Below are 16,358 nucleotides of genomic sequence, written 5' to 3'. Positions count from 1 at the left end.
GCCCCTCCCCGGCGCGGTCTCGCCTGGAGACTTTGCGTCTCGGAGAAAGACGACACAAATAAGCGTCCCGGTTGGCCTCGTACCCAAAATGCATGCCGTGTTTGAGTCTTCTGTTGGAGTCGGTTTTCTACCGCTAAAACACCGTGCATGAGCCATTTTGGGTTTACGTCGCCATTTGCGTATGCTTTTGGAGACCGTCTTAGCCTAAGGAAAAAGGTTCCTTCAACACGTAAGCATAGAGTACGGAAACCACTATCTCTTCTCTCCACCGCAGGCTATACTGGCTCCGTTCGGCTGGCTGAATTTTGGCTGAAATTGGCTGAAAAACACTGTTTTGGCTGAATTGTTGTGAGAGAAAAATATTGTTTCGGCTGAAAAAAGAAGCCGAACAAATCGGCTGAAAAAAGAAGCCGATCTGGGTAAGCCGAACAGGGCCACTAGCCAATTTTGCTTCCATGGTCCTGTATTTCTCTCTCTTCACAGAGTCCAGAACTCCAAATGGTTTTGCTTTCATCCGTCAGCTTTGTGAGTTCAAAGTGTGCTCTAGGGGCTTTCCTTTTACCCACAGCGCACTCTCCGGTGGGTGCTTCTGCATTGTATCAGTTGGGGAAACTAGCTCCTCCGCACGCTACACTCAGGCCCGTCCCATGGGGGAGGGTAGGCAGTGCGACGCCCGGGGGCCCATGGCACTAGGGGCCCATGAGTATACGTATATGTAGTACATGTATTTGGCTCCATACGGTCACGTCCAGTTCAGTCTGCGGCTCTGCGCGGCAACCCTTTCCTATTCGCGACTCCGCGTCAAAGCATGCGTGCTGTTGCACCGCGGCGGCTGTTCCGGCGTTCCCAAATCCTGAAATCCCGATTTCCGTAATCTGGAATCCCGTGATCCCAGCAGGCGCCCACTAACCCAGCTGCACTGCAGTCCCTTCATCCCTGTCCCCGACTCTGCGGTAAGTGATTATGGTTTCAGTTCATCAGTATTTATTGTTTGTTCGATCTGAAAACTTCAGTTTCTTTTTTACCTTGCAATCCAATACATACAGGCATCAAGCGATAGTGCAGCGAATTGTTGATCTATTAGTTTAATTATTTAATTCATCAAGGAACTTATGGACATGCCACAGACAGCAGGCTGCCCATAATTTGTTTTAAATTTTAAGTCATTTCATGGATTTCACCGTTCTTTAAGCTTCTTTGATGTATTGTCGTTTTTTAACAAACTATATTTTGCGAGTTAACTCTTATTACCAGTAGTACTATATAGTTTAATCTCGTGATATTAAAATATTAGATTGCCGGTACTTCATTGTCTTGTTTGCCCAAGGGCCCTAGAAATTGTTGGGACGGCCCTGGCTACACTGATGGTCTGCGAGGATATCAACTCGGTAGCGTTTTTGTCCGAGCCTATTTGGTATTTGGTATTTGGCATGACCAAGCGAGGATATCAACTCTCTCTATATATATAGAGAGAGAGAGAGAGAGGGGGGCTCCGTTCGCTTCGCTGAAAAAACAAACCGAAATACTGTTTCAGCTGATTTGTTGTGAGAGAAAAATACTATTCTGACTGAAAAAATAAGTTGAAAAGTACGAATTATAATATATATATATATATATATATATATATATATATAGTATATTCAGTAGCCAGCTACAAAATAAGTTATTCTGTAGCCACCTCTATTTACGATAATTTTATATACTAATTTACGATAATGTCAATACATATTTACGATAGTTGGGTTACTATAACACATGAGGATATTTACCATAATGTTATAGTAAACCACATAATAAGGAGTTACTATAATCTCATAAATTAACATAATAATTATCGTAACTCAAAGTGGCTACAAAATAAGTTATTTTGTAGTCAGCTACAGAGTAGTGTTATATACACACACACACACAAAACATGGAGCGTTGGAGAAGGCATAAATGGCTGAGGCAACTGAAATGAATTTATATAAAACCATGGGCCTGTTTGGGTTCTGTCGGTGCAGAAAGTGATCAACTAGTAAATATTTATAGTTTTACTGTACGTTGTGATCGGAGGTGGCCTAGCACTCAATGACACAGAATTTATACTGGTTCAGACAACGTGCCCTACGTCCAGTCGAGGTTGGTCGGCGACTTTATTCCTGAGTCCAGGTACTCAAAGTCTGTAGTGGAGGTACAAACGAGAAGGAGGAAGAAGGGGGTGTACAAGAGGTTCGGTCGACTCCAACCGAAAGGGTCACACTCGGAACTTGGCGGTCTTGTGGTTGGGAACGTTGATGTCGATCTAGTGAGTCTGGGCTTGAAAAACTCGATCTCCCCTAGTTGGAGGGAGCACATCCCCTTTTATAGATGAAGGGGATGGCTCTACAGACGAGAGGAGGAGAGTACAGATATTTCTAAGTCTTGCTGCCTACGGTGATGAAAACTGGATAATGGTTGAACCCTCCCAATACTGGTCTCGTTCGCTGGTCTGAAACTTGGCTGAAACTGGCTGAAAAACACTGTTCCAGCTGAATTGTTGTGAGAGAAAAACACTGTTCCGGCTGAAAAAAGGAGCCGAACAAGCCAAATATGGAGTAAGCCGAACAGGGCCACTGTCGATGTCGCTGTAGGATGTTAGATGTGCACAGGGGGTCGAGATATCTTCTTCAGGAAGGATGGATGCCGGTACCTGCAAATACTTCTGTATGCCTGGTGGCATGTAAGGAGCCGCGCTATGTTCACTCGATATGGCAGATCCTGGAGCCCATACTGCGATCGATGTCCAGAGACACGTGGGGGGGCTTACCATATGGGAGTTTCTAGCGGGCGCTATAATACTTTGTGTCAGAGTGGCTGCAGAGCACTGCTTCGTGCAGGGTATGGTCCCTGATACAGTGGTGTTGACTTGTGAGCCATGCCTTGCCTTTCTTCGCACGCCTTCTGGTTCTTTTCGAGCGGGCGTCCCCGGTCGGATGGTCCCTAGTCGGTTCTGGCGCGCCAGTCGGAGAAGAGCGGTGAGCAGGCTTCCCGCGAGCCCCGGTCACGGGGTCGGAGTCAGAGGCGGTCCTAGGGTTAGGCTTTCCGAGTGGAGAATCGTCCGAGGGATTCGGACAGAATCGTCCGGGGGATTTTTGTCTTGCCAACGGGTGCGTGTGAGCGCACCTACGGGTGTAGCCCCCGAGCCCCAGGCGGTTCGGGCCAAACCGATTGGGGGTGTTGTCTCAGCAGGCGTGTATGCATGTTTTTTAGTTTGAGACAAAATTTTATTTTACCATGGCGTCGTTGCGCAGCCGAGGTGTTTTTAAGCACGGGGATTGGATTGAGACAGAACTTAATGATCCCAGCGTCGGTGCGCGCCGAGGATCGGACAAGGAAGTTTTTAGTTTTTGAAACAAGCCCTGGCGTCGATGCACGCCGTGAACGGAAATAACCTAGTTTCGGATGCAACAGAGTTCGATCTTTGGCGTCAGTGCGCGCCGTGGGATCGGGTAAGGTGGAGTCGCAAGTAGACCCAGGCGTTGGTGCATGCCGTGGATCGAAAGAGTTAGTTTTAGTTAGTGAAGCCGTGTGAAGCCATTGCGCGAGTTAAGGAGTCGTGGTCCCAAGCCGTAGCCGGATGTTGCCTATCCCGTCGACGCGAATTAAGGAGTCGCAGACCTAAGCCGTAGCCGGATGTCGCCTATCCCGTCGACGCGAGTTAAGGAGTCGCAGTCCCAAGCCGTAGCCGGATGTCGCCTATCCCATCGACGTGAATTCGGAGTCGCGGTCCCATGGCGTTTAAACCCCCGAGCCCTATCGGGCCTTCGTGGGGGCTGTCAGTCGTTTTTGCGCTACCCCATCTGGTTCCTCATAATCGGAGGGGCTGAATTTCATCGCCTATCCTGATCGCTCGGGCTCAAAGACTAGCTCGGTGAGCTCGCTAACGGGTGTGATCGAGTGAAATCCGGGTCCGTCGTTCGTGACGGGGTCGGCATAGACCTCTTGTGACATTCCACTACTCCTTTACCTGTAGCCTAGTAGATGCCTAGGTCGTTCCATAGACCGACCCATGTGGCCTAACGGCCTCCCCTCGATGGAGATTCTGTGGGCTCGGCGAGAGATTCAGGATCGAACGAGAAGGTTGAGATGACCCAGTTTGCCAGACCGGGCGAAGGCCGCACGGTGCTCATCTATGGTTTTCTCCCCTGGCTCTGTTTGGTTGCTCATGTCGAATGAGGTAAGCCACCACTTCATGGCGCAACACGGAGCGTTTTGGTGCATTTCGCTGCACGTGCGATGCTTAGTTCCCGAGCCCCCGGGTGGTTCATGCCCTAACCTCTGGGGGGTTCAGGCGTATGAGATGAATGCGCGTATGGATGTATGAATGATTTGTAATGAAATAGAGGGGCTTTGATGGTGTTTTACCTTGAAGACTAGAGCGACGGGGTTCGTTGGGCTCCAGTCAGAAACATCGGTCCGGGTCCTGCGCTTGTCAATCGTGGGTTAGTCCTCGCATGAACAGTTTTGTGTTTAATGAACATATGCTTACCTTGATGACCTGAGAGACAGGGTTCGGAGAGCTTCAGTCGGAAATGTCCGACCGGGACCCATGCTCGTCATTCGAGACGGAGTCAGCATGGCCCGCATGGGGCGCCCCTTCGCTTCCTACCTGTATCTCAGGTGCTTATCCTGAATGAATCGATCGACTCAGGAGGCTGGTTGATCTCTCCTGGGTGACTCAATCGACTCAGGGAGGTTTGGTGGTCTCTTCTTGGCGGAGATTCCTCGCTCTTCCTTCCTTCTTCTTTCTCACCGAGAGTGCCTGTACGCTGCGGCGGTTCCTTAGTGAGAGGAAGAGTGAGCGAGGGGGAGGACTTATGGATCCTTTTGCAAACCCAGAGCGTGATGTCGGATTGGAGGTGAATGTCACTCCGATCTTGGCCGAGCCGAATGCCGCGTCGTCGGGAAGTGAGCAGCCCGAGCCTTCGTCGGTTGCACCATCATCGGATGTCACCAGGTCGGCCCAATAGCATGTAAAAATATAATAGTAGTTAGCAAATGTAGGAAGTTTTAAGTTCATGGGGAAGCCCCCGTGTAAGACGTTTCGTGTGTGTTTTAATGACTGCAATCGGTTTTTGTTTTTGTGACGGAGTTGCTCCGTTCGGCGAAGCTTGTTCCCTTTCGTTCCTTAGTTTTCTCTTAGCATAATTTTGTTTTAAATTTCTTTCTATCTCGTACCTGCCCATTTGTTTCGTAGGTCACAACTTTGTGAGCCCAGGGCGTGGCCCGCGAGGCTCGGCCGGTCGTAGCCGTAGGAAAAGGCGGGGTGCGATCAGTCGAAATGTTTCAAAGCAAAGCTACGTAAGGTAAAACGAAGGAGCGAACTACCCTTTTATTCAGGTAGGAGGAAGTTTCTTCATACAAAAGCAAAAGAGTACTTAAGGTAAAAACAACAATGAAGGGGTAGTAGAGCCCCCCAGTGGAGCCCCCCCGAGCGCCCCGAGCCGAAAAGTGTTCGGGTCGGGGTGCTCTTACGGGAGCGTTCGCTAAGTAAAGGTAAGACTAAAACTTAGGAAGAGAAGAAGAGACATAGCCGTTCCAATGTCCTTGGAGAGAGCATCGTCGTCGCCCTTCAATCGGTAGGCTTTTGGTCAGATCACCTCGGTCGTCTGGATCCTTGTCCGCTGTGCCCCCTTCTTCGGTCATTGTCTCCTCGCCTTTTTCTTCCCTTGGCCTGCCGGCCTACCTCAGCAGGCATCTGAGGAGCTGGCAGTCCTTGTAGAGATGGTTGACGGGATAGTTGTGGTTGGTGCACGGGCTCTCCATGAGATCGTGGAAGTGGCATGGAGGGTCTTGCTGGGGCTGAGTGCCCGCGTAATCTGCCGCGGCGGCCAACGCGGAGTTGGCCGGTCGGTGGCGATCCTTTCTGTTGTTCTTTCCTCTCCGTGTGGAGGGGCCCTCGTCTTGATCCTAGCACTGGGCCTTACCTTTGTCGCGGCCCTCGTTGAAGTGCGGCAGAAAAAGGCGCTTGCTGGGGGTGTTGGACAAAGGTCCGTGGTTCCAGGGTGTCAGGGCTGGAACTTCGGTCGATGCTACGCATGTCTTGGTTTGGCCCAAGCTGCACGTAGATAGGCGGTCGGAATGGGGCGGTCGTCAAGTCAAGATGAGGAGCGGTTGCGGCTCCTTATGCCGCAATCAGTGGTTGATGCTATGACAGGGTGTGGTGCCCTATCTGCTGCGTCCCTGTTCCCCGGACGGGGTGCGAGGTCATGAGTCACGATACGGAGTACTCCGCCTATTGAACGGCAGCGGTCTCCAACAGTGCCCGGAGGTTCTAATGGATTGCCCGTTCGTGAGGGTCATTTGGCTCGGGCAGGTCATGCAGGAGCATTGCCGTAGCGGCAACATTCTGGCTAGCCCGAGCGAACTGTGGGGGGTTGGTCCCCCAAACCAGAGCGTTGTGCTAGGGCTAACGGGCGTGACCTCGAGCGCCGCTCGCCGGTCTATGCGCACGGGGCGCAGCGTGGTGCGTCGGGCGCGTTGGTGCAGTTGGCGGCTGATACGGCCACTGTCGTCGTAGATCCTCCCCGTGCTCACGTGTGAGCTTGGGAGTCTCCGCGTTAGGACCCAGTGGGGCGGGGGTCCGGAAGGACTCCGTTACCCCTAGCGGTCGTTCTAGGGCGTCCGCCGCAGCGTACTCCCGGGACCGACGGTGGCTAGGCGCCACGTCGCCGATGCTGGAGCCATCACTCCCGACGGCGTCATCCATGATGTCAAGGAAATAGGTGGGAGCATAGCTCGCCATTCCCACGAACTCAAACGTGAGAGGCTGCGGTGCCAGCACCTTTTGGAGTCCTCGGGCGTATGCGTCCGTGGAAGACGCAAGGCCAGAGGGGAACCGGCCGTATGGCGGTTGCGATGGGGACAACGGTAACCCACCGGGTATTTGGCGGAAGATAGAGTGCAGTAAGTAAATAACAGCATGTATATTACTCACAGCGGGGTTTGAGCAGAGAGTTTGCTTGGAATGAAGCGCAGATGCCACGCCGTTGAAGTCGCGCGTCCCGGAGTTGATGGAGGACGTCCCTCCGACAGGTGTCGGGTCATGAGCCTCCGCGTGGAGGTGAAGTACGCTGAGCCGGTCGATGACGAAGTCCAGGCTCCCAAAGCGGAAGGCCTGGAATGGCTCGAAGACGGGTGGAACCCGCATCCCGACGAGCAAGACTGCGGGGAACTCCAACAAGCCGAAACGAATCGTATCGTCGGAGCCCACCACGGCGAGAGTGGCGGAAAAATGGGTCATCCGATGACCAAAAGAGTGTTGAACGTACAGCGTCTTCCCCACGGACGGCGCTAACTGTCGGTGCAGAAAGTGACCAACTAGTAAATATTTGTAGTTTTGCTATACGTTGTGATCGGAGGTGGCCTAGCACTCAATGACATAGGATTTATACTGGTTCAGGCAACATGCCCTACATCCAGTCAGGATCGGTCGGCGACTTTATTCCTGAGCCCAGGTGCTTAAAGTCTGTAGTGGGGGTACAAACGAGAAGGAGGAAGAAGGGGATGGACAAGAGGTTCGGTCGGCTCCGACTGGAAGGGTCGCGGTCGGAACTTGGTGGTCCTGTGGTTGGGAACGTTGATGTCAATCTAGTGAGTCTGGGCTTGAAGAACTCGATCTCCCTTGGTTGGAGGGAGCGCATCCCCTTTTATAGATGAAGGGGATGGCTCTACAGGCGAGAGGGGGAGAGTATAGATATTTCTAAGTCTTGCTGCCTACGGTGATGAAAACTGGATAATCTCCCAATACTGTCGATGTCGCTGTAGGATGTCAGATGTGCACGGAGGGTCGAGATATCTTCTTCAAGAAGGATGGACGCCGGTACCTGCAAATACTTCTGGATGCCTAGTGGCATGTGAGGAGACGCGTTATGTTCACTCGGTATGGTAGATCCTGGAGCCCATACTGCGATCGATGTCTAGAGACACGTGGGGGGCTTACCATATGGGAGTTTCTAGCGGCCCCTACAATACTTTGTGTCAGGGTGGCTGCAGAGCACTGCTTCGTGCAGGGTATGGTCCCTGGTATAGTAGTGTTGACTTGTGAGCCATGCCTTACCTTTCTCCGCACGTATTCTGGTTCTTTCCGAGCAGGCGTCCCCGGTCGGATGGTCCCTAGTCGGTTCTGGCGTGCCAGTCGGAGAAGAGCGGTGAGCAGGCTTCCCGCGAGCCCCGATCACGGGGTCAGAGTCGGAGGCGGTCCTCGGGTCAGGCTTTCCGAGTGGAGGCCGTGCGGAGACAGCCAGGGCCTGACGCTAGCGCTCCGATCAGACAGGCCGTTCGGAGCTGGCCTGAGCCTGAGCTAGTGCTTTGATCGGAGAGATGAGCCGAAGGCGGTCTGGGCCTGAAGCGAGTGCTCCGGTCTGTTGGTTTTAGACTTTCGGGCCGGTCCAGAAGAAAGAAATGTCGTTTTCCTGGGCCGAGCCCTGACGTGGAAGCCGGTCCCCGAGGGACCCCGGGTTTATGAACCCGACAGGTTCTCATGTATAAAGTTTAATAATTTGACTCAAATTGAAAACTAAAATTTTATACCACTCTAGCTTACTCGTGTGATCTAAAGTTTTAAGAAATGATCTAAATTTTAGATACCACTTTAGACCTTTTATTTAAAATCTCAAGAGTTAAAGTGGTCTAAAGTTTAGTGGCTAAACTTAGCCTATACATATAGAGGAGGGCATGAGCCAGGAGGATTTAAGAGGGCATCCCGAAGTCCTAGTGCGACAGCTGGAACTCAAGCAAGCTCACGTGAATGACACCGTTGAATTTTAATTGGACTTGAACTAATTTTATTTAATTAACATCAAATAAATCATAAGACTCATGTTAAATGCTTGGTACAATAAATATTCAATAACATGTAGGATTTTGACTAATATTTAACTCAACTTAAATACGTGACTATGCACATATTGAAAGGTTGAGACGAAAGACATGTCACACACACGCACATCTACTCGAGTCGAGAGGAGAGGTTAGGTTTGCCACTTGGGCAAATTGATGGCGCGTGTGATAAAGGCTCGTCAAACCCTTCATGTCAGCCGTTACCAGAATAATGTGCCTTGATGAGTTGTTATCTTTAATGCTATTGAAATTGATGGCGTCCAGGTTCGTCCCCCTCCACGTCAGTTGGGTTTCTCAGGACAGTCTGACGAAAGAAACTAGTAGTTTTTATAATATAGGATATCGTATAAAAAAAATACTGCTTTCTAATTCATGATTTTTATGAGTAATAACTATTTTTTCTTTCTCTCTCCTAACTCTATCTTTTCCTCTAATGAGAGTGCGACACGAACTTTCTAGAAACTGGTGGTTTTTCCTCAACGGCGATTTCATGGTTTCTTGGTGCATTGGGTCAAGAGTAGACCTGGTTTCTTTATAAAGAAACCATTTCTATGATTTTTGCTCTCTTTCTTCATTAATTACGTTGCCATGTCAGCATTTTGCCTACGTGGCAAGTCATTTAATGAGATAGAAACCATCATCAATGCACCATTGGGACTGCCCTTATCTCAACGCCATAAGAAGGCCAAAACCATCTTTTCTCTATTGTCACTGCTTCTCAGTTCCAATTCCATAGCTCTTGCACGTACAAGTAACATGAGAGAGCAGCCCAAGAACATGCTTGGGTGATGGACGATCAAGTTTTTAGGGAAGCGTATCTTCGCGCGACTGTTGTTATACAACTATTTTCTCGTGTTCCAGTATTTGGCATATGGCAAACGGAACAACTGCGCAACTATTTCCTCTCCCTTGTATCGAGCGTGAATGACGACATCAGATATCCACTATATCAACTTGTGGGAATGCGCCGCCGATGCGCTGAGTACGATCCCACCTCATCAGAACTCAAAGTATACCACTATAGACTCTTTTACGTCATGTTCATTTGACTTATAAGTAGTATTTTTTCAGTCAACGAATAGTATTTTTTCTCTCACAACAAATCAGCCAACAGTACTTTCAGTCATGGCTTATCAGCCAAGCGAAGAGAGCATTAGTTACTTTGTTTGTATTGAACATCAGTATGTCTAGTATATATTATCTACCGGACACTACGAACCAAAGCGGTTCAGGCCACTGTTGAAGATAGGATTTGGATGCCCCTTCTGAGGTGGCTTTTGTGTGTCCCATGATTAGATCTAAAGATTTTTCTTCTTCTGAAAGAAAAAACAGCACATATCACTATTTTAATTATTGTTCGGTATTATGTTAAACCTCAAGTTGCTCTTCCACACACACTTTTCTCTGTACCATTATTCCCTTTTTTTCTCACCGGTTTAGGGGCCATTTCTCATAAATGATTGAACCTGGCCCCCAACAACCACTGATAGCTATGACAATCAATTATGTTTTTTTTCCCAAGGGAAAGGCTTTTCGAGCTACTAAAGAGTTTGCTTCAAGTGAGAACCCATATTATTCACTTTGATCAATGTTGATCTCACTCTATCGTAATACATTATACTATTCCCATCATAAATTAGAAATAATCTTAAGTTCTCTTAAGTTAAATAATCATGAGTATAGCTAAATTTATAAAGATAGTAATAATTATGATCATTTCATCTATTTTGATACGGCAGATGTTAATATTTGTATTGACAAACTTATGGTGTTTGACTTAGAGCAAACCGCAATATAATATTTTTAGGAGGTTATATAGTCAAACTTTTATACCGGGACAGGTGCAAAATTTTTTATGGAAGGCGCAGCTGAGGCGTGTGGGAGTAGCTGCTCTGGCACAGGCGCACAGCACGGCCGTAGAGTCAAGGAGCATCAGCTATTCAGCTCTTGTGACTTGTGAGCCCAGACAAGTCACAGTTGCTCTTCCACACACTTTCCTCACTGTCATTATTATTTCTTTCTTTCTCCCACGAGTTCGTGCCCATTTCTCAGAAATGATCGAACACGATGGTTGAACCTATAGATGTCCAACGGGGTGGCTCACCCCGCCCCGTCACGGCCCGGTGGGGGTCGGGCCGGCACGACACGCTAGGCCACTCGGACCGTGCCTGCCCTACGGCCCAGGCATAGTCTGCTGGGCCGTTTTTCGGGTCGGGTCAGCCCGAGAAGCACGGCCAATTCAGCGTGTCAGGCTGGCCTGAGGCCCACGAGGGAGCGCGAGCATCGAGAGAGAAGGGGAAGGGGAGAAAGCGCGAGGCCGAAGATGGCAGTGGCCGCCGCTTGCCGGCGAGCTTGCCTTGGCACCGGATCTGCGTCGGGGCGGAGCTCGGGGTCAGCACGCTCGCTCCCACAGCGGCGTCGCTCAAGGTGAGGGAGGGGCAGGGGCGTCCGCGCTCGGCCGTCGGCGCTGCGAGGAGAGGAGAGGTCGCGCGAGGAGCCGAGGATGCCGAGGAGAGGGAGGAGGCGTCCTAGACTCCCGGTCCCGTGTCCGCGCTCGCCTCGCCCGACGCGAGGGAAGGGAAGGGGGCCTCCGCGGCGCCGGCACGGAGATGAGAGGAGGAGCGAGTGCGGCACTGTGACTGCGGCGTGGGGAGGGGGCAGGCTGCGTGGGGGGGAGGGGAAGGGAAAGGGAGTTAAGGTTCGGGGGTGGGCCGGTGGGGGCACTAGGGGAGTTGGGGGTGGTGGCTGCCTGGTTGGGGCTCTTAGCAGGCCGGCTGCCCGGGCCGCTACCGGGCCGTGCCGTGAGAGCCCACGTGCCTAGGGTAAGGCCCAGGCACTGCCTGTTCCTTCGGTCCGGGCCAGTCTAGGCCCGCTTGTCACCGGGCCGTGCCGTGCTCGTGCTGGGTCAAAAAATGCGGGCTTCGTGCCAGGCCACGGTGCCTCGGACTGTATGGACATTTATAGTTGAACCCAACAAGTATTGTCTATTGATGATTGGCTATCACAGTCAATTCCTTTTTCTTTCAAGGAAAGTGCTTTCCTTTTATTTATTTATTTACTTATTTTTTGGATCAGCTCCTGTGAGCGCAGTGCCCATACAGGCCATAGACCATAGACCACAGCTCACATCTAAGAAAGGAGCCAAGCACAACTCCAATCCAAACGAAGTATAGCTCGCACAGCAACCAACCGCCCCAAGTCCCGGCTCGAATTGGCATTGCGTTTGCCTTTGAGCCTTCTACGTATATGCGCACCACACTCTGGACTCTGCTGAGCTAGAGGCCACTTAACACATGGAACGCAGTGTGGCGCTGGCACAGCACGCAACCACCGTCTATTTCTCAACATGGGGCGCCGTTGGCCTATGCGAATTGCTTTGCGTCGGTCCGTCCCGCTCCCGGTCCCGGCCCTTTTGCGCACCGAAGCAGCAAAGCAAGTAAGCAACCTCGCGCACGGCCACGGCCGAACGCCACAAATGGACATGTCGCTGCGTGCCCGCTCGCTATGCACTGCACGGTCCCTTTTCTTTTCTCCCCCAGTCCCCACCTAGCTCAGCTGAGTGCGAGTCCGATGCACGCCCCGGCGGCCTTTTCCATTTCGTGTCGAGGAGGCGCGGCGACGGGTCCCTTTCGCGTCGCCTTTTGCTGGAAAGCACATGCACGTACTCCCCCGCCGAGGCACGAGCGCCACAAGCAAGAGAGGTTTTTAGTTCAATGCGACGGCGGCCTGACTCGGAGCACCACAAGCCGCTCGCTCGGCTGAAGCTGAACCCACTAGCGTAGCGTCACGCACACACGTTGGTTCGTTCTCAGACGGAACCCGTCCGTCCCTGTCGCTTGTCTGATTAAGCGAGCAGCACCCTTATTTTCCGTGCTGTCGACCGAGGCGAGCAGCTCCAGTCCTCCCTCGTACGTGCTGCTGGGTCACATTGGGTACCCAGAGAGAGAGAGGCAGAGCCGGGCAGGCACCGACTCGTCTTAGTCTCGCCGCTCACGGTCGGGCGAAGAAAATGGTCGGATCTCACACGCGACGATTGGGCGAGTCACGGCACTCGGCGCCGATTGGATCTGTCTGCTTGAGTGGAGTCTCAAATCTGAACTCTGCGATCCCCTCTCTCACAAGTCACAGAAGGACCTGCGTCGCGGCAACAATGATCTAACGAAAATCTAATCTAATCACCGGAACGTGAAGCACGCGAGGTAGGCAACCGAACGGCACCGATAAACACCATTAACAAGTGCATAATTGAGACCGGCTCGATGGTTCAGCTCAAACGCGCCAAACCGCTCCATCAACATCCATCCACACTCCCGAGAGCCGCACATTCATTCATTCATTCGCAAGGAAAGGAAAGAGACGCGAAGGCGACGTCGTGAAGTAGAGCCGTGCATTTCTCGTGGGTCACATGCTGGGGAGCAGCGGTAGCGGGTGGACCATCATTTGGATCGTAGGATAACACATTATTATTGGTCAAATCTTGCCAGTAGTTAAGAAAACTTCTACTAACATATAGTATATGTCTAACCGGCGGGGGAGTAATATATATAGTTGCTGTGTCAGAATTCAGAAATGGGTGGCTTCAGATCTAAACAAGAAATTGGTGGCATGTGTGTTCCGTCTCAGATTTTCCAACTCACACCAGACACTCTCGCGAGTGGCGACCATATCGTAACGTGGCAAAGTTTTCAGATGCACTGTGACACGTCGAATGCAATTGTTCGGTGACCATTTTCGTTTCCAAAAAGCACTAAAAAAGGGAGAAGAAAAAGAAAACCCATCCAAAATCCAAAAATGAAATAACGAGACACTTGCTGCTTCCCCGTAGGCCCGTACCCACTTTATAAATAGGGGAGCCTCGCACCACAGCCAGTAAAGGCCCCCTCTCTCTTCTCCCTCCTGTCCTGGGTGCTGGCCCCCTCCAAGCTTCAAGGAAACGTCCAAGCGCTTCCTTCTTCCTAGTGAGGAGCCTAGTTAGACTTGGATCTGAGCAATGGGGCAGGAGCAGGCGGCGCCAAAGCCGGAGGCCGCGGCCACGGCGATGGAGCTGACGAGTTTCGTCATGACCGCGGAGGAGGCCGAGCGCAAGGCGGCGGCCGCCGGCGTGGCGACCGTGCAGGACCTGCTGCCGCTTCTGGTCCCGTCCGCGAGGAAGCGCGCGCGCGTCCCGATCTCGGACTTCCAAGTGGGCGCCGTGGGGCTGGGCGCCAGCGGCCGCGTCTACGTCGGCGTCAACCTCGAGTTCCGCGGCGTCCCGCTGTGCCACTCCGTCCACGCAGAGCAGTTCCTCGTGGCCAACGCCGCTGCCGCGGGGGAGTCCGCGCTGCGCGCCGTCGCCGTCTCCCACATGCCCTGCGGCCACTGCCGCCAGTTCCTCCAGGAGATCCGCGGCGCCGCCGGCATCCAGATCCTCGTGACCAGCGACGCCGACGAGGGCTGCGCGCCCGAGTGGCGCACGGTGGCGTCCCTCCTCCTCCGCCCCTTCGGGCCCCACGATCTCCTCGCCGAGAATGTGCCCCTCGTCCTCGAGGCGCACGACAACGCCCTGGGCGATCCCGTCGTCACCGCGGTCGCCAATGGCTTCGCCCCCGGCGACCTGGACGCGCGCCTGAGGGAGGCTGCGGAGGCGGCCGCGCGGGCGGCGCACGCGCCGTACAGCCAGTGCCCGTCGGGGTTCGCGGTGGCAGACGGTGACGGCAGGATCTACGCCGGTGGCTGCCTCGAGTCCGCAGCGTACAACCCGACGCTGGGCCCCGTCCAGGCGGCCATCATTGCGATGGTGGCAGCCGGAGGCGGCCCCGCCGGGGACGTGGTCGCGGCGGCGCTCGTGGAGAAGGAGCAGGCGGCGGTGGCCCAGGAGGCGACGGCCAGGATCTTCCTCGACGCCGTGGCCCCACACGCCAGCTTCCACGTCTACAAGTACAGGCCGTCCGATGCTTGATGAGCTTCTGCGGCGGTGGGATGGGCAGGAACGTGATCGAGATAATGTTCATAAAAAATAAGAGTAATTTAAGAATAAGATGATAAATCTTGTGCAGTTGCCAGCAGGACTGTGATGTGGGGCCTACTTACTCAGCGTGATTATTGTTCTTCTACTGCCACTTGTGTTCACTCTACTGTACTTATTCAGATTGTTATCTGATTTAATGGTTGGCCTGAGCCAGATTAGTTTTTTTTTTTGCCACATTTGACAGAGCCGGCTGCTAATGTGGCCACAGGGACCGCTCCCCAGTTCCCAGCGTGTGTTCTATTCTGAGTTTCTCTGATCAGCTCCAAATTGCCTTCTTCCCTGAAGACCATAAAATAGTCATGTATGCTACGCCCGTTCGCTTCACTGAAAAAACCAAGCCGAAACACTGTTCCGGCTGATTTGTGGTGAGGGAAAAAACACTGTTTCAACTGAAAAAAACAAGCTGAAAAAGTAGGATTATAAGAGAAGCGAACATAGCCTACGAGTAAGTAATTTGGACTTGAGGCCTTTCACTGATGGATGTAGGCAAGGTTCCACAACATCAACGTACGTACTTTTTTTTTTCTTTCATATCATATGATTCATCCGACTTAGGTTTCTGTAGGTTTTCTCTGCTCAGTTTCTGAAGTCTGAACCTGCCACAGTGCCTGTGTAGAATGTGCTTATGTGCATTGCCACACTCTATACACCTGAAAAATCAAGTGAGGTTCTTGCGCTCCCTTCCTTATCTCTGTTAGTATTTCATTATTAATAGGTAACCGACATATAAGACAATTTTGTTGTCTATGTAATCCCACAGGATATGGAATTTAACTAGGTTGATACTAAAATAACTTTTCTTCATGTGATTCTAGTATGCTTAGCTAAGGCGTGTCCTGCGTGGGTATATGTGGATTTTAATAATTTAATTCAATTCACTATGACAGTTCCTCTGTTAGCCGTTCTGGACTGATGCCTTCTTTTGTTTGTAGAACAGTTCCCCTGTAAACTCTAAACAAGTGATTTTTTGACATAAATTCCGTTCATCCACTGTTGGCACTATCCGTATCTGATGCTTTACTTTATAATAAAACAATTCCTTAATTTACCAGGCGTTTGTAAATGATTTGAATTTTAATGAGATGACGTGTTGAAATGTCAATAAATCATGTCGGAAATGATATACTCCGTACCTAGTTCGACTAATTGTACAACTGAAACGTGACACATGCGCCATATACATCCAACAGAACTAATCCTTTCAGTGGCCGATCTGAAATTAATTTTACTCTAATTTGCACCTTCAGTTCTCCAAACCCCTTTTTGAAACACTACCCTACAGTCTTCTTGCCAAATTGCTTGAAAGAAATTTAAAAACTGATTTGAAATTCACCTCATGAACTGACTTGGCTGACGTACCCCAGGCCCCAGCAGTCAGCAGAGGAAGCTTTCTCGTACCGTCACTGCAATCATGGACCCACATGACAGAGAAATAGGGACCCGATATGTGCAACGTACCAACGAACCCAATCCCAAACCGAGATACGTC

At 51.4% G+C, this 16,358-nt stretch overlaps 1 protein-coding gene across 1 annotated transcript; it reads left to right on the top strand.

Annotated features, from left to right (window-relative positions):
* Positions 1–13,740: 13,740 nt before the first annotated feature.
* On the top strand, positions 13,741–15,109 carry LOC136450337 (cytidine deaminase 1-like). Its single transcript, XM_066450730.1, has one exon. The coding sequence runs from the start codon at positions 13,853–13,855 to the stop codon at positions 14,798–14,800; it is 948 nt and encodes a 315-aa protein (XP_066306827.1). The 5' UTR covers positions 13,741–13,852; the 3' UTR covers positions 14,801–15,109.
* The last annotated feature ends 1,249 nt before the right edge of the window (positions 15,110–16,358 follow it).

This window comes from Miscanthus floridulus, chromosome 5 (assembly GCF_019320115.1).
Source record: "Miscanthus floridulus cultivar M001 chromosome 5, ASM1932011v1, whole genome shotgun sequence".
Lineage (NCBI taxonomy): Eukaryota > Viridiplantae > Streptophyta > Magnoliopsida > Poales > Poaceae > Miscanthus > Miscanthus floridulus.
The sequence above is the reverse complement of the archived record's forward strand: the minus strand, read 5'-3'. Positions and strand labels throughout refer to the sequence as shown.